Raw genomic sequence first — 19,313 nt, forward strand, 5'->3', positions numbered from 1 at the left:
TGGGTATAAGAACCTCAATTTTAAATAGATATTAGAATTTTATTTTAGAATAGAATTAATAAATTAAAAGATTAATTTAGAATTAATCAAGGGCATAAAGGTGTGTTATCTTTGTAAGATAGAAAATTCCAAAGATGAACATTAGCCTTAACTAGATCTTTCAAGAGTAATTAATAAGTCATTTAAAGATCTCACTTCTGTGAGAAGGTTGCTTGTCTAGGTTACAAAAGAGGTCTGTTCCCATAAGGCTCCCAGAATGCCTTCCTCATTCTCATGCGAAGTCAAAGAGTATATAGAGCCAATACAGAATCCACAGAAATCAGAGAGGAAGGAGAAAGAAACCTAAAAAAATTCTGCCTTAATTTTGTTAAGTATAAGAGAGAGTTGACATCAGCTTTGGTTGGCTTTTAAGATTTTGTTATAATACCCTAACTGCAATAAAATAGATTACAAAGCTCCAAGTTCCTCCTGTTTGCAGACCTTGCCCTTTCTGGAATGGCATTAAGCAAATGGCAAACTTTCATGTCTTGAAACTTTTATTTTTAGTTGAATTGATTTTGATTTAGTGGCATTATTTTTAATTTTTTCCCTTGAACTGAATTGTCTTTATTTTTTCATTCTAACATTTGTATTTAAATTGTAAGTTGCATTGACTAAGGATGTTATCTAGCCAATTTGGTACTGTTAGTGAGACATTTTTCATGCTCTTCCCAAGTGGTGTAATGCACACGGCCTTTCAGACAACTCAAACCATGTACCATTCTATGTGACTTCTCTTTGTGGCAAGAGGATGCCTTGGAATGGAAGGCCAATGCATCATCACGCAGATTGCAGAAATCACATTTCCATTGGGCAGCAAAAGAGCTCCTTGCAGTTAAGTATGAGATGGTTAATTAGGTGTGTATTCCATTGCAAATGTGACTTGTGGAAGAGAAGCTGAACCTAGTTATTGCAGGAGACTGTTCTCTAATTTAGATAATTAAGTCACCTTGTGACTTTAAATGTTACATCAGCAGAAAGCTGGGATATACATTCAATAATTAAATAACCTCTGATCCTAACATTCAGTGAGAACCATTTGCACTTCAGTTTGAGATGCAGATAGGACAGACTCATCCCATAGCATTGTGCCTATGCTCAACAGTGAAGGGACACAGAGCAGAAAACATCCTGCAGAAAGCACAGCTCTAACTCCTCAATGAAAGAATTCAGAGCTGAAGAAGAAAAGAAAAAACCATGACCTGGATGACTGAGAATCTCCATAGACATTCAATGAGAAATTTTAAGACCAGTTTTCTCCTATCAAACTCAACACTTTTATACCATTTCCTGGGAAATTCTGATCAATAAATGACTGGCAGATTCACCTTAAAACAGCCTGAAGATTTCTAAATATAAATATTTACCAATGATTTGGATTGGATATAGGGCACGGGCATGGGGAAAGGAAATCTTACCTAAAAATCAGTTCTTGGAATTCATCACTTTTTTTTAAAGCAGGCTTCTTGGACATTTCACCTAGAGTAGAAAAAGCAGACCAACAGCAGGCTTGCTGTGTACTTTCCAACTTATTGGGAAAGGACTGGAAACATGATGCTCCTCCCCTGTTACTATGGCCATAGATCTGTTACATGAGGGACATATGGTGGTAGAAAGAGTGATCAGGATATAGCCTGAGGCCAGGGGTTATCTGTAATACCCCTTGTGTTGTTATTTCTGTCATCCCACATGATACGGCAAGATACGGTCTAAGTCCAGTGGTGGGTTCCTCCCGGTTCCACCCAGTTCCGCCAAGCCGGTAGCGGTGACGATATGACATCATCAAACCGGTTCTTCCCCCCCCTGCATTATTCTTACCTTTTATTTGGCCCCACCCCCAATCTATTGCTGCCTCCTGAGTCCCAGCCGATGGCTAGAGAGAAAAAAACTGTTTAAACACTTGCCGCAGGGCTTCAAAGGGCCGCCCTACAGCTGATCAGTGTTAAAAGAAAACAAATGAGTAGACCGGTGCCTGCAAAAATTCATAAGTAGATCAGTGCCTGCAAAAATAAATGGGTAGACCAGTGCCTGCAAAAATACATGAGTAGATCAGTGCCTGCAAAAATAAATGGGTAGATCAGTACAGCTCGGCAAGCAGTTAAAAGCCTGGTAGACCAGTACCTCTGCTAAATCCTAAATAATTGTCACATAACCATCAAGCCATGCCCACAAAATAAGCCACGCCCACAGAACCGGTAGTAAAAAAATTTAGAACCCACCCCTGTCCAAGTCCCTTCTATGAAACAACATCATCTACTGAGATCCTGATAGCATGGCTTCTCTGTCATGGTGCCTGTCCAATGGAACTGCCACCCCCCTTACCTCCTGTTACAAATCTTTGAGCTGGTACACCATCAGTGGATTATAGCATGATATCCTCTTTTCAAACAGAGTCCTGCATATAACCAAACAAAAATCAGCTTTATTCTCAAATAGAACTTTTACCAAAAGCAATCAAAAGAAAAGACTTCCCATTCCACTTGGTCTTCTTGCATGACAAAGCTTGAGAAAGAAATGATGCAATTCTTGCTTATTTCGCATGTCAGTACAATCAACTTTGCAATTGGGAAACATGCCATTTATATTTATAGAAGGTACACGGAGATGCTGGCAAAAATTCATCCCAGTCTGCAGAGTAAAAGCTTTATTTTTTTTGAGAATAGGATTGTTTAATTTTTGCCTAAACATAATGTCACATAAACTGAAGAGCTGTGCAGTATTGCACATAATTTAATGCTTTAAAACTGCCCAGGCTTCTAGGCAAACATTTTGTTAGCAAGCACAATGGAGCATCAGACTTCTACTGAACTGAGCAGGATTTGACAGAGTTCGGTTCTCACACACAAATTATTTTGAGAAAAATTCAGGGGCAAAGAAAGGTAAATCAGGGATGATAGGAATCCCTTCGTTCTGCTCACTCCAGAATAGTTTGGCAAAAACATTTTTTTTTATTTCTGTCATCCATTTGGAGTCAATATCAGAATTCAGTTTGGAATTCAGTATAAGTCAAATGTATGGTTGTTGCTCCATCTCACCGTGCATAAATACATGTCATTGGTGATACATCCTACGCAGAGTCTTGTCTTGCCATGACATTTCCTTTGCTTGACCTTCCTCCCATGTCTGCTTCTGCCTCAGGCATTCTCTCAATAGGTCATCTTTGGGCGCCTGAATACTGATGTATTCTTGGATGCTCTGGGTTTTGTCCAGGACAGTGGCTTTGACATTCACCAAGCCCCGTCTGCCCTCTTTCGAATGGGTGTACAGTCTCTGGCTACTGCACTCTGAACTCTGAACAACTAAAGCAAGAAGCTGAGGAGAAGACTAATATAATAGGCACTTTTTAAAGGTATTGACTTTTCTAAGATGTTGGCATAGATATGGGTTATAAATGGCTAATGTGGAATATAAATGGAGCAAATGCTCACCAAAAGAAGAAGAAAAATATTTCACTATTTTAAAGTATTGAAATAAGATATAATTTGCAAGAAAGACATATTGGGGGAAAAGCAGTGGTGGAATTCAATTTTTTTTACTACCCGTTCTGTGGGTGTGGCTTAGTGGGCATGGTGTGGCTTGGTGGGTGTGGCTTGGTAGGGGTGGCAGGGGAAGGATACTGCAAAATCTCCATTCCCACCCTACTTCAGGGGAAGGATACTGCAAAATCTCCATTCCCACCCCACTCTGGGGCCAGCCAGAAGTGGTATTTGCCAGTTCTCCGAACTATTCAAAGTTTCTGCTACCGGTTCTCCAGAACCTGTCGGAACCTGCTAAATAGCATCCCTGGGAAAAAATATATAAAGTATTTGATTTGCAAAATTTTAGATAAGAATTTATTTCAGTAGCAATAAAAAAGAGAAATTAAAATGAACATCCTACCTAAAATTCTGTTCCTATTTCAAAATATTCCGATAACCTTAGATAAAAAATTCTTTCTGGACCTGAACAAACACATTAGAAATTTTTTATGGGAGGGTAAGAAATCGAGGATCTCCTTCAAGATACTGCAAGGAAAAAGAAATTTGGGAGGATTCGGGCTCCCCGATTGGGAAATATACCAAAAGGCGGCGAAAATAATTTGGATTAAGGAATGGATCACATTACGAAATAGGAGAATACTGACATTAGAAGGACATGACCTATTGGAAGGATGGCATGCTCACCTGTGGGACACAAAGAACAAGAAAAAATCCTACTTTCATAAACACAAAATTAGGGAGACACTTATACGTACGTGGGAGGAAATTAGACAGAGGATTTATACTAAGGTACCTAACTGGCTTTCTATTACGGAAGCGTTGGCGGCCCCAAACAGGAGAGATGATTATAAATTGGGCACATATAAAGATATTCTTGATGAAAAGGGGAAGCTCAAATCTTTGGATTTATTGAGGGACCAGGGTTTCAACTTGGATTGGTGGAATTACCTGCAGATTAATTCAAGATTCCAAAAAGACAGAGACCAATTTGGTATAGAAGCTAAATATGGAAATTTTGACAAAATTATTTGGGGAATAGACAAGAAAATGCTAGCAAAAATATATAACTTCTTACTAGATGAGGATAGGGCAGAGATTATAGCAAAAAATCAGCTAAATATTTGGGAAAAAAACCTGGGATACAGATTAAATTTTAATGACTGGGAGATGGCCTGGAATAGGAATTATAAAATGACGAAATCGGTAACATTCAGAGAAAACCATTATAAAATGCTACACAGGTGGTATCTAGCACCAGCTAGGTTAGCGAAAATGTTTCCCAATCTCTCAGCCACGTGTTGGAAATGTGGAAAAACGGTCGGCACCTTCTATCATCTATGGTGGACCTGTCCAGAGACGAAAAGGTTCTGGTCAAAAATTCGATATTGGCTATGTGAAATAACGGGACAGGAATCTCCAGAAACCTTCCTCCTGGGTATAATCGGAGACCGCCTCAATAACAACAAAACTCAACTCATAATCCAGATTACAACTGTGGCTAGACTAGCCTTTGCGAAATACTGGAAAAATAAATCCATACCCTCAGAAGAAATACTAATAAACAAAATCCTAGAGTGCGCAGAAATGGCAAAATTGACGAGTGAGATAAATAATGAGGAGAAATCTAAATATTATGAAGTATGGGGAAATTGGTACAATTGGTTGAAGAACAAGACAAAAACATGATTTTAGGATATGACTTGTTATGCACTTGAAGTACGAGCTATATTGCATAGAATATTGAACAGCTAAGGATGAAGTTTATTTGACGTATGATTCTGTAAATTGTATAAACACTGTACCTCTGAAGGAGATAGAGATTGTATATCTTTTTTTTTCTTTCTTTTATAATGGAAAAATTAATAAAGTATATTAAAAAAAAAAAAGAGAGAGAGAGAAATTGAGATGTTTTGCATAGAAACCTCCAATTACACCCAGAACTAATACTGAATGATGATTATAGTAAATATGTGGGGGTGGAAACTACTTCGCATGGGGCTTAGTATAATTATTTGATATGACAGCCTGTCACAAATTAGGCAGTCATGCAAAGTATGGTATATAATTAGATGCTGCAGTAGAATTACTGAAATGTATAAATGAGTATAGATATCAAGGTTTTTTTTTAAATAAAACAGCAGAAGCTTTTAAAAGGCAAATGTTACAAAGCAAAGTACTGTCCGAGTAAAACAACAACGTACAAGCCCTTTTGGGGGGGATGAAGTAGATGATCCAAAATACAAATTTCACATTTCTGAGTTCCTTAATGATGTGGAGGGTGAAACAATTGTGCTTTAAAGGATTTTAGGAACAGATATGGAATCATATTTGATATCAATTCATTAACAAAAATGAGTGGTGGGAGTATTGAAAAATAATGCAAAATTGTGTCTTCACACCATAAGACAGAATTGATTCTGCCAGACTGATGCCTGTAATACAATTCCTTTAAAATATATATAGCTTCAGAATATCTTCAATATATGTCTGTCTGTCTAGTTCTCTGTCCATCTGTCATCTATCTATCATCTGTCTGTCTAATAGTTTGCATTCTTCTCATTGTATAGTAACAATTGTGTTTGATGGAGGTCATTTTCAAAATTGAAAATGTTATCTTTGCTAAATACCTAGTTGAATATGCAATGATCCCAACTGAAAACACAGTTGGAAAAAATTAGATTAGATTTTATTGAGGATTTTTCATATAAAAAGTTTGAAAAGTTTTGTTTCAGTAAACTATAGCCATAATGTTCGCTTATGAAATCAAATAAATCCAGAAATTCTTCATCCTTTATGTAGGACTTCACTACAACCCTAACTACACATTCTATAGTCTAAACTGCTGGGATTTTGTCTACAGGATACCCACTCTGAACTTCATTTTATAGGAAATAGTATGTGCAATGGAACTGAAAATTCTGCACATCTTCAGTTTACTTACAAGATATGACTAAAATAATAGAAGAAATACAGAAAGGGTAATTAAATGAGGGCTGTTTTAAAAGTCCTTCTCCACTAGATGTCATTACAACCCAGCATTCAGTTGCATGACAACCAACATCATGGGAAGAAATAAAGTTTGATGAAGGATAACTTGAAAAAGACATAATGTCCTAGTTAGAAACCATAAAACCTCTTAAACCAAACTTTTTGCAGTTAAATGATGGTAGAACTGTTACTCTGACTAAATTAAATCTTATGCACACTGAGCTGGCTTGTTTTTTAAAATATATGGATTACATTAAAAAAAAAACAGTTGGAAGAGACATTGGAGGCCTTCTAGTCCACTCCTCTGCTCAAGTAGTAAACCCTCTACCATTCCAGACAAGTGGCTGTCCAGTCTCTTCTTAAAAGGCTCCAATATGGAGTAGCACCCACAACTTCTGGAAGCTAGTTGTTCCACTGATTAATTGTTCTAATTGTCAGGAAATTTCTCCTTAGTTCCAGGTTGTTTCTCTCCTTGATTATTTATTTATTTATTTATTTAATTAATTAATTAATTTGTATACCGCCCTTCTCCAACAGGACTCAGGGAGATGAACAGCCATGGTAAAACACAACATATAAAATTTAAAAGCAGTTTAAAAGACATTAAATAATTTTGGCCCTCAATTTAAAACAACCCAGTTAAAACCAATTACAAATTAAAACCGCAAGGATGGGATCAAGCCAGCCCGGCTAGATTTATTTATTTATTTATTTATTTATTATATTTCTATACCGCCTTTCTCCCGTAGGACTCAAGGCGGTGTACAGTCAAGAAAAATATAGACACACAAACATCATAAAATTGCTAATTAAAATTATTACTTAGTTTGGTCAATTAAATAAAACCCAGAATTAGATAACATTTAAAAAATCATTCACATGTTTGTATGTTTAGCCCTGCCTGTTGGAACATCAGGGTCTTGAGGGCACGGCGGAAAGCACGGAGATCAGGGATATTCCGTATCTCCGGGGGCAGTTCATTCCAAAGGGTTGGAGCCCCCACAGAGAAGGCCCTCCCCCTGGGAGTCGCCAGTCGACATAATTTGACTGACGGTACCCTGAGTAGTCCCTCCCTGTGAGAACGAACTGGTCGGTGGGAGGCTATTGGTGGCAAAAGACGGTCTCGTAGGTACCCAGGTCCTAAGCCATGGAGCGCTTTAAAGGTGATAACTAACACCTTGAATCGCACCCGGAAGACCACCGGGAGCCAGTGCAGCTCGCGTAGGAGAGGTGTTACATGGGCGTAATGAGCTGCGCCCATAATCACCCGTGCGGCTACGTTCTGGACCAGTTGGAGCCTCCGGGTGCTTTTCAAGGGGAAATAGATGTGTTTTCAGGGCCCGACGAAAAGTCCGGAGGTCTGGTATCATGCGTATCTCTTGGGGTAGGTCGTTCCAGAGGGCAGGTGCCGCCACAGAGAAGGGTCTCCCCCTGGGGGTTGCCAGCCGACATTGTCTGGCCGACGGCACCCTGAGGAAGCCCTCTCTGCGAGCGAACTGGCCGGTGGGAGGCAATTGGCGGCAGAAGGCGGTCTTGTAGATACCCCGGCCCTAAGCCATGGAGCGTTTTAAAGGTGGTCACCAACACCTTGAAGCGCACCCGGAAGACCACAGGAAGCCAGTGCAGCTCGCGCAGGAGAGGTGTCACGTGGGAGCGCCCCATCGCTCCCATAATCTCTTGCGCAGCCGCATTCTGGACCAACTGGAGCCTCTGGGTGCACCCCAAGGGGAGCCCCATGTAGAGAGCATTACAGTAGTCCAGGCGGGAAGTACAAATGCCTGAGTGACTGTGCGTATGGAGTCCCGATCTAGAAAGGGACGCAACTGGCGTATCAGGCAGACCTGATAGAAAGCCCCCCTGGCCACGGCCGTCATATGCTCTTCTAAAGACAGCCGTGTATCCAGGAGGATGCCCAAGTTGTGAGCCCTTTCTGTGGGGGCCAATGATTCACCCCCAATAACCAGCGATGGTACCAGCTGGCTATATCGGGACGCCAGAAGCCACAGCCACTCGGTCTTGGAAGGGTTGAGTTGGAGCCTGTTTCTCCCCATCCAGGCCCGCACGGCCTCCAGGCACTGGGACATCACTTCAAGGGCATCATTGGGGTGGCCTGGGGTGGAGATGTACAGCTGAGTGTCATAAGCGTACTGATGGAACTGCACCCCGAAGCCACGGATGATCTCACCCAGCGGCTTTACATAAATGTTGAAGAGAAGGGGTGAGAAGACCGACCCTTGCGGCACCCCACAAACAAGGCACCTCGGGGTCGACCGCTGCCCCCCTGCCAACACAGATTGCGACTGGTCAGAGAGGTAGGAGGAGAACCACCGCAAGACGGTGCCCCCCACCTCCAACCCCTCCAACCGGTGCAACATGATACCATGGTCGATGGTATCAAAAGCCGCTGAGAGATCTAACAGGACCAGGATAGAGGAGCACCCCCTATCCCAAGCCCTCCAGAGATCATCCACCAACGTGACCAATGCCGTTTCCGTACTGTACCCAGGCCTGAAGCTGGACTGCAGTGGATCCAGATAGACAGCTTCATCCAGGTACTGTGGAAGCTGCCGCGCCACCACACTCTCAACAACTTTCACAATAAAATGAAGGTTGGAGACTGGACGATAGTTAGCAAAAACAGCCGGATCCAGAGAGGGCTTCTTGAGAAGGGGCCTCACCACCGCTTCTTTCAAGGTGGCCGGTAGGACACCCTCGCTCAAGGAAGCGTTAATAATCCTCTGGAGCCAGCCTCATGTAACCTCCCAGGAAGCCAGCACCAACCAGGAGGGACATGGGATCAATAAACATGTGGTTGCGTTCAGCCATCCCAGAATCCTGTCCACATCCTCAGGAGCCACAGGATCAAATTTCTCCCAGATAACACTCTCAAGACCTGTCTCAGTCATCTCGTCTGGACTTACCCAGTCAGATCCCGACTCTGAGCAATCTTGTCCTGCAGATACTGCACAAAATCCTCAGCTCGACCCTGCAAGGGATCATCCCGTGCTCCCAGATGGAGGAGGGAGTGGGTCACCCTAAACAGGGCGGCTGGGCGATTATCTGATGATGCAATAAGGGCGGCAAAATAACTAGATTTTGCCGCTTTTATCGCCCCTAGGTGGGTCTTAATATGAGACCTCACCAGTGTTCGGTCGGATTTGGAATGGCTGGTCCTCCAACCGCTCTCCAGGCGTCTTTTCCGGTGCTTCATCTCCCTCAGCTCCTCAGAGAACCAAGGAGCTAAGTGAGTTCGGTGCCGGGTCAGAGGCCACAAAGGCACGACGCGGTCCAAAGCCACAGCGGCTGCACTGTCCCAGGCAGCCACCAGGATTAGTTTCCATCCATGCTTCTTGTCTTGCCCTCAGGTGCTTTGGAGAATAACTTGACTCCCTCTTCTTTGCGGCAACCCCTGAGATATTGGAACACTGCTATCATGTCACCCCTAGTTCTTCTTTTCATTAAACTAGACATACCCAGTTCCTGAAACCGTTCTTCATATGTTTTAGCCTCCAGCCCCCTCATCATCTTTGTTGCTCTTCTCTGCATGCTTTCTAGAGTCTTAGCATCTTTTTTATATCATAGTGACCAAAACTGGACGCAGTATTCCAAGTGTGGTTTTACTAAGGCATTATAAAGTGGTATTAAAACTTCATGTGATATTGATTCTATCCTTCTGTTAATGGAGCTTAGAACTGTGTTGGTTTGTTTGGCAGCTGCAGCACACTGCTGACTCATATTTAAGTGATTGTCCACTAGGACTCCAAGATCACCCTCACAGTTACTACTATTAACTGACATATGTGTTGCCCACATTGACTTTAAATTAGTCATGGAGGCAAATAGGAAGACACTGTAGAGGTCTGAGGAAATAGCCTTGAGGGAAAGGAGGAAGTGCTTCTACCAAGACAATGATCAGATGAAAGGGGCCCAAGTGCAGGGCAAGAACAGTAATGTGAGTAAATGTTTCAGACCAGCCCCTCCCTATTTTACATGAAGATGAAGGAAGAGAGAGAAGCACATTCAGTCTTGCAAGATTCTGTTATTATTATAGTTTTTCAATAAAAGTCCTATGTGGCTTTGGCTTCCTAGTCTGATCTACCTTGATGGCTGACAATGCTGAGGACAAAATGAGAACATTTTCCACTGTAGGTTTTTGCAGTGATATATTTAATACCTAAGTTTGTCAACCAAATGGAGAACAAGTATCCTGGACAATTTGGAGAACTTTACCACTATCTTTTCTGTCTAATTTTTAAAAATTTCTCTTTTTTTTTTTTTTTTAAACAAACTTTATTCGTATTTAAAAAAGAACATTTAAAACAATTATAAGAAAAACTGAACAAGTTTTTCTTAATCAAACACACAAATTACAAGTACATATACTATACATATATAATGCTCAACTTCATCTATCAACTACTTTCTAATGTTATATATACATATATATATATATATATACACACGGTGACTTATTTCTTTCTATATCTCTCTGACAGTGCAGTTGTTTATTTACATTAATTTCTCCTAACTTTCATCTCTAAACATTCCCTCTCTCTGACTTATCCACTGGTACCAGCTATTCCATATTTTAAAGTATTTTGAATCTTCCTTATCCTGTAATTTTAGGGTTAATTTATCCATCTCTGCGCATACATAGATTTTCTGTATTACTTCCTGATCAGTTGGCAAACGGTCTATTTTCCAAAGTTGTGCCAACGCTAATCTTGCCGCTGTTATAATGTGGAGTATTAGGTATTTTATGTCCTTCCTAATATTCTTATTGATCATGCCGAGTAAAAAGACTTCAGGTGTTAATTCAATTTCGTGATTTGTTATCTCTAATATCCACGTTTTTATTTTGTTCCAGTATTTTTTGATTTTTGGGCAAAGCCACCAAGCATGGTAAAAAGTTCCCTGCGCTTTTTTACATTTCCAGCAGGCCGGGTTCACATTTGGATACATTTTTGCTAACCTTGCGGGTGGCAGATACCATCGGTACCACATTTTATAATGATTTTCTTTGTATGATACTGATTTTGTCATTCTATAGTTATCTTCCCATGCTCTTTCCCAATCTTCTAATTGTATATTATGCCCTATGTTCCTCGCCCAGGCTATCATCTGCCCTTTGACCAACTCTTCTGCCAGATCGAATTCGAGTAAATATTTGTAGATTTTTGAAATTAATTTCCCTTCTTTTGATTCTAATAGTTTGTCTAATCGATTTTGTTTTAAATCTATTCCTTCTTCTTCTTGATCTTTTCTGAATCTTACTTTTATTTGCGAGTAGGGCCACCAGTCTATTCCTATTCCTTGTTCTTTGAGCTCTTCCCTAGTTTTCAATTTCCCCTGAACATCTACTATTTCTCTGTATCTTAGAATCTTTTGTTTTGATAATATGTTGGGGTGAGTTATTGCTTCTATAGTCGATAGCCAGCCAGGAATTTTCATGTAGTGTTTTTGTTTAATTTGTAGCCATGTGTTAATTAAAGATCTCCTAATTGTATGGTTATTAAAATGTTTATATATTTTATTTCCTGAACTCCATATAAAAGCGTGCCATCCCTTCATTAAATCATGCCCTTCTAAATTTAACAATCTTTGATTATCTAAGGTTATCCAATCTTTAATCCATAATAAACTGGCGGCCTTGTAATATTTATCCCATGCCGGGAGTCCAAATCCACCTCTACTTTTATCATCTTGTAGTATATTCAATTTTATTCTTGATTTCTTCCCTCAACCAAATGGAGAACAAGTATCCTGGACAATTTGGAGAACTTTACCACTATCTTTTCTGTCTAATTTTTAAAAATTTCTCATTTGAAATGCTTTCAATGTGCTATCGGCTACAGAAGGGCTAGCCAATTTTCTGTATTACCTGTGCTGCGGGTTTTAATCTGATGCCTCATTTGTTTCTCTATGGTCATGGTATACACATGCCTTAAGATATTATCAAATTGATTTTAGAAATGGAGGGTAGATAGGTGTTGTGTATGTATGTATATGTGTATCTGGGTTTTAAGATGGTATTTGGTCATAGCTGCTTTAAAAGGTCTTTTCTGTGAATGTGGCTTGGAAATGTTGGTAAGAGAGATGGCTGGTAGACACAAATGGGTGCTTGGAGTGTTCCTGGATCTAGTCTCTTGGAGCTCAATGGTGGCTGTACAATATTGGCTTGGATGGACCCAGATCTGTAACCCAGGAGTTTGGCTGGCTGCAGAAAGTGAAGCTTAGATGAGAACTGGGAGAATTTAGCTGTCATTGGCATAGGAACACTGAAAACATCAGATTACTAAATTATCTCATCTGGCAGGTATGGTGACAACAACAGCAAATAAGCCAATTGACTCACCTCTGCTGTTTGGTGGAGCTGCAGCTGCCTTTAAAGGTAAGGTGGGTTACCATTATTGGCATAATGACAAACATAAAAGCTAGGATACCTGATGAGGGAGATCTCCGGAGGCTTGAAGCTTCACTGCAGGAGAACTGGAGCTCACAGTAATGGTGTAACTGAGAGGAGCTGCAGATTTAACCACCATCTGCACTATGACTTTGATGCTGGGTCCCAGAGGAGACATTGGAACCAGCAATGTTACTAAAATGCTGAGAAGCTTCATTTAATCCAAAAGGCAGCAGCCCAGTTACTCTTGTCATCATGAGCCTATTACATCTGGGCTCTGCAGAAGCTCCCTATGAGCTTCTGGCTACAATTCAAAATGCTAGTTGTAAGCTGTAAAGTCTTTCATTTCTTGGCAGCAAGCCACTTTGAAAAGCACCTCCTCCTAAGGATATGACCCACGTGGAAGAACCTGTGGATCCTGATGGATAATAGAGCATCTAGGATTTTTTGATTTATTTTATGCTCTTGGTTTAATGGTTTATAATGTTTATTTGAGTCTTGCTGTGGATGTTTTAATTCTGAGTGCCTTGTGTTTATTTGCTCGTAGTTGTTGTAAACTGCCAAGCCTCTGATCAGTTGCAGTGAGCATAAATGAGACAAATAAAATGTAAAATGAATGGATGGATCAGACAGATAATGGTTTAAGTATTTTCATTCACAAAGCTTAAAGTAATTTTTGGTTCAATTAATTTTTAAACTAGGTTGACCAGGTAAACAAGAAAAGTTCAGCATTCTTTATAATCAGTGTAATTCAATACCTCCATCCTATCTGTGTTGCAAATATTGCCTATTCTGTAAAATAGTCAATTGAAACCAAACACTTTTCTTTTGGGTTAAATAGCTTGAAAAAAAAGTCATGGGACTTTGTTTTTGTATATGGTAACTGTAGCAAAATTATTACATGCTCAAAAATGGAAAAGTTCAGCACTACTCACATGGAGGAATGGCTGAAGATGATGGAATTAGCAGAGGTGGCTAAATTGACTTTTTACTCATAGAAAAGAGAATATCTATATTTACTGCTGACTGGAAACCCCTTATGGACTTTCTAAAACATCTAACCCCTGCCCAAACTTTTGATTTGTGGTTCTGATAATTAGAAAATATTAGGTAATAGAAAAAGAAGAGCTTTTTGTAACTATAAAGACATATTTATGTAATAATATTTGCTACAGAAGAAAATTGGAAGCTTCTTTCTATATCTTTTTTTCTTTTTGCACCTTTGTCCTTTCCTTCTTTTCCTTTTTTCCTTTATTTTTTAATGGTTTTTGATAGTTTTTTTTAATCTTCTCTCTAAAACTTGTAATAAAAGTTATACAAAAATAACCTGTAAAATAAGACTGGATAGTTAAAATGAAAAATTATTTTGCCTGCTTATACACAGTCTAACAAACTATAAACAGTTCAGAAAGCTTGACTCCTAGAAATTATGCTAACCAATTTCCAGTACCATGGAAAGCTTTAGGTTCCTCTTATTTTACTACCCGGTTTTTTTAAAAAAATAAAGATCAAGTTCATTTCTTGACCTTTAGGGATAGTGGGAAGTAATGAGGATTGGCATAACAATGATCACACATAATCTCTCCCCAATTAACAGGATGCTTCAAATATCTCTTAGACAATGAAAACCAGTAACTGGGATTTCAAAATTCAAAGTAATAGTAACATACATAGACAATTCTCTATTGTCTTTTAAAACTTAAATGATAGGAATGAAATAATTTCCTTTTAGAATTATTTTAATACCAGTATATATACTTTTGGAAAATTGCATCTCTGGCTGATAGCTGCAAGAAACTTCCATTTAGCCAAAGAAGTCCTGGCAACAGTTCTTCTCTACAGCATGGATAAATGTCCTGAAATTCCAGGAAAGTCTAGGAAATCTTAATAAAAACAGCCACATCCACAAGGGGCACTGAATAATTCCTGAGGAAGGTTCCCCCATCAAACATCTGGGCAGTGTTGGTATCCATCCATTTCTGACCTTCTCTAGGTAGGTAGATGTCCCTCTGGAATTGCCCTTGTTCTGTTACTGGAGCAACAAGAACCTGCATTTAACAAAGATAATCTCATTAATAATATCTGAGAGACAAAATGTATATAAATACAGTTGGTCTTAATATAGAAGATATGAAGCTCACTTGAAACTTGTCCACAATTATTTGATCAGACCAGTTCTAGGCACAAAGTTGCCCAGACACATTTTAAAACAGTAAGAGACATTTTTATCCTGCACCTGTAATTCCAATTTTTCACTTTATGTATAAAATATTTAAGACTTATAATTGCAATTTAGTTATTTCTATTATGTGATGATATATTTTGATTATATAATATGGGAATTTCTCATTTATATGAAGTAGCAGTTTCAAGGAAAGGAAATAGGACAACCCTATTTGTCCAAAATATCTTACAGAAACATACGTTGTAAACAAGAGAGCTGTGGAATGCTTTGGCTTTGATTCATAAAGGCATTTTAGAGTGTGAAGTGGTGTAAACAGGGCACTCGCTTGCAATTCCTTAAAGCAGTTTTGGCTTTCCACATGTCATGAGGAAATTGCAGAGGGCAGCCATGCAAATCAGTGAAATGACATGGTTGCTTTAAAGACTAGCAGACAAAGTGCTATGCTCACATTCCAAGACAATTTTTGGAATCAAATCTGAATAGCTTTCAACCCTATTTAGAACACAAAGGAGCAACCACATCATTCATTTCTTTTGTGCTGATCCCTAACCTGCAGTATAAGGATGCTATTAAATAGTTATGTCCTTCTTTACTGTGTGCAAGGCAAGTTAAGAAACAGGATGGGTGGATTCTAACATAGTTTTGCTCACTTTCTACCAAATGTCACCTGTCCATGACAAAGCATCCACCAATCATCTTCTTAATTGGGATGGAAATGGAATAGGAAGAAACAGCAGATTTGATAATCTCTCCAAAGTCTCTCCAAGCTTTGCAGAAGGGATTTTTAGGATTGGGAGAAGAGGTAGCTGAAGGGAAGGATTTGACTATCTACCAACTGGGTCTCCAATCCTATGGAGTTTATTAGAACAGATACAGGGTACGTAAAAAGATCCTACTTCAGTGTTCAGCTTGTTAGGCTCCCACTGCTTTTTAGGCTTTTTAAAGCTGCTTTTAAACATAAAGGTTTAAACATATTCTTTTGAAACAGTGCTAAAGCCATATACAGACAGCTTTGGAACATGGGTTTAGCTCTCTTTCAGAAGTCCAACTATCAGGTGGAGCGAAAGGATGCCTAGTGACAATTTATTATGAAGCAGTCTATCATAAACTAAGAGGTGGGTGATCATTTTTCTTGCAGTTTTGTAGCAGAAGACATATGAGAAAAAGAAGAGGGGAACTAGAGCAACAAAATCTTGATCTAAAATACTGCTAAATGGAAAGTCCCTGAAATATAGACAACTTAGACTTGAAGCTAGAAAGGTGTTTTAGATCCTGTATTTGTATCTGTCTACAGTTAAAGGACTCCACCTACAGCGAGGGAACACCATGTAAATTCCCATCCACACATTGTATACCAAAGCTCTAGGTAATTGTTTTCCTGATGCATTCCAAATTCTCCCACGAAACAACGTTGCTGAGCTGTTTTGGGTCTGTGGAAAACGTCACATTGGTAAAACTGGAAGCATCACGGCGAGACTGGCTGGAGAAATAGCAGGTTCTGATGAGCCATGCGAAAATACAGCCAGACAAACTGCTGTCGGTGTGTGTGTGTATCTTCGGACTGGAACCATCCTGTAGGGATGGTGAAGAAGGAGAGGTGCCTTGGATGACCAAGAGGAACAGGCAAGTTCCTCGAAAAGTCAGAGACTGCTCTTCGAACCGGCGGCGGGGGCAGTGGCCATTGAAAAATGACCGCTCTGAAGCTGGGGCAACTGGACTAAGTTGTTAGTGCAGGAGCGGTGTCCGAAAGGAGTGTTGGTACTGGGTGAGAGATTGGCCAACTCACAGGTAAAAAAAAAATTTTTTTTAATAACCTCAAAAGGTGTCCCGGAGCAGAAATGAGTGGCTAATTGGCACTTGGGAAAGTTAATGGAAGGAGAAGAACAAAGAGAAGGTTAAAATACTAAAGCCCAAGAAAGAAAATTTTACAACTGGATTTAAAATTGGATTTGGAGAAATTAAAAATAATAAAAGAAGAAGAAACCCAAGGGAAGGTAATTTCTATGTGGATTAAAATATTTTTGATAGTTTTGACATCTGAAGGAAAAGAACAAGGAGGAAGTTAAAATACTAAAGTCCAAGAAAGAAAATTGTATATCTGTTATATTATTATAATTATATTTAGCTATAATTGTATAGCTAAAATTGAATTTGGAGAAACTAAAAACAACAAAAGAAAAAGAAACCCGAGGAAAAGAACTCTTTATGTGGATTTAAAATATTTTTGACAGCTTGGATATTTACCGTATTTTTCAGAGTATAAGACGCACCGGAGTATAAGACGCAGCTTAGTTTTTGGGGAGGAAAATAGGGGGAAAAAATCTGCCTATCAGATATTCATCTGACTAGCATCCTTAGTCTGGTCAGCTTCAGCACATTAGTTTGCTGGTTTTTTATCCCCTGCTTGGGGATAAAAACAGCTTCTAAGGCACAGTTGAGAGGAAGCAGCAATGAGAAAAGCAGGCAAAGCATAGGGAGATTGCTTCACTTGGCTAGTGCCTAGGGCTAGTGCTTAGGGCTGAAAAAAAGCTTCTAAAGAACAGATGAGAGTCGGACCAAAGCATGGAGATAGCTTCACTCACTAGCACCTCGTTAAAGCACAGAGGAAAGTCGAGGGAGCAGGCAAAGCTGGGAAAATTGCTTCACTCACTAGTACCTCATTAGCACCTCATTAGGGCTGAAAAAAAGCTTCAAAAAAGCTACATTCAGAGTATAAGATGGACGCAAATTTTCAGCCTCTTTTAGGGGGGAAAAGGTGCGTCTTATACTCTGAAAAATACCGTAGTTGCTCTGAGAATATTGTGGATTTGAGAAAGACATCTGCTGGTGGAAAGTGACTACTGCAATATTGGTGGGAAGACAGAAAAAAAACAACAGCTGCGACCGTGATTTAATCTGGAAACTGTGAGAACTTTTAAGGAGTATCTGTTTTTCTGAACTGCTTGGTTTTGACTGTCAACAATTGTGGAAAGTAACAAAGCTTTAATTTGGAGTGGATTGGATAAATATTTGAATTGGATACTATTTAGAATTAAAAAGAGACTACATGGACTTTAGAATTTCAATTAAATATAAAGTAAAAGTGAAAGCGTCGCATCATTCACAATCATTCTAGTGAATCCTCTATCCAAATATGGCAATGATAGAAATTCAGCAATATAAAATGGAGAATGGAAAGGAACTGCATGGGAAGGAAAATTTTCATATTTTTTTATGCCACTCCAGGCAAAAGTTTGATTACAATGGTATTTTATGTAGCCAATAAAGCTAACTCAGAATAAAGACTTTGCAACAAATAAACCCATATTTAATTCATAAAGTTTGGACAGAAGGAAATGAGAATGATTAATCCCAACAACCTCCAGCCCATCTTTCTAGAAGATCAGCTCTGTTCCTTCCTTGCTTTGGCTTAAGGAAGTGACATTGGAATTACTTATGATGACTGAGAGAAAAAAGTTAAAATTTACAATGTAAATTTTCAAGGAAAATTTCAAGGAAAAATGGATGAGCCAATTACTCTAAGGCATTCTATGTGGAACTTTATCTGAAAGCTGCAGCTGGTGCAGAATGTGGTGGCCAGATTGCAGAGCAGAGCTCTTAGCTGTCTCTGTGAAAGCAATTTGCACCGGCTGCGAATTAGTTCCTAAAGCATATGAAGACCGGAACAACTTGGAGTATTGGTAGACCATCTTTGCTGTTACAGACATGGGTGATCACTACGACCATCTAAGTCTAGCTGTGCGCCAACCTTGGCAGAAAACCATTTTGCATTTTCTCATGAGCAGCTTTCTTTCTGGGGGTGCATATGAACCCCAGGATGCATTTGGCATTGCATCCTGTAAGTAACTTTTGAAGAACTACCTGTTTAGCCAAGCCTTCCCTGCATGGATGTTGGATAATGTTTCCTCTCCCCCACCAACTCTGTAGTCAACAACCTGTATTGTATACCTTTTATATAAATATTGTAAATTGCTTGGAAAGGCATTTGATGGGAGGCAGTATGGAAATATACTACATCTAATATATTGCTGATGTATCACTAACCAAAAAAATCTAAATCTCTACCATGTCTTTCTTAAATTACATTGCTTAAAAGAACATCAAACCTATTCTTCTACTTCTTTTTTACTTGCTCTCCCAGCCTTCCTTTTCTATTATCTGTTTTAAAATGAAGCAAACACAGTATTCTATGCACACTGTTCAATCAGGCCACGCTAGT

At 39.3% G+C, this 19,313-nt stretch overlaps 1 protein-coding gene across 2 annotated transcripts in view; it reads right to left on the reverse strand.

Annotated features, from left to right (window-relative positions):
- Positions 1 to 14,630: 14,630 nt before the first annotated feature.
- LOC117665161 (SITS-binding protein-like) overlaps positions 14,631 to 19,313 on the reverse strand; it is a 31,896-nt gene continuing 27,213 nt past the window's right edge. For both annotated transcript variants that reach the window (XM_060687770.2, XM_034416726.2), the window contains one exon: positions 14,631 to 14,957. In XM_060687770.2, the coding sequence (XP_060543753.1) occupies positions 14,784 to 14,957 (174 nt within the window). In that variant the 3' untranslated portion in view covers positions 14,631 to 14,783. The remainder of the gene's footprint in view (positions 14,958 to 19,313) is intronic.

This window comes from Pantherophis guttatus, chromosome 1, assembly GCF_059756535.1.
Source record: "Pantherophis guttatus breed Tessera chromosome 1, ASM5975653v1, whole genome shotgun sequence".
NCBI lineage: Eukaryota > Metazoa > Chordata > Lepidosauria > Squamata > Colubridae > Pantherophis > Pantherophis guttatus.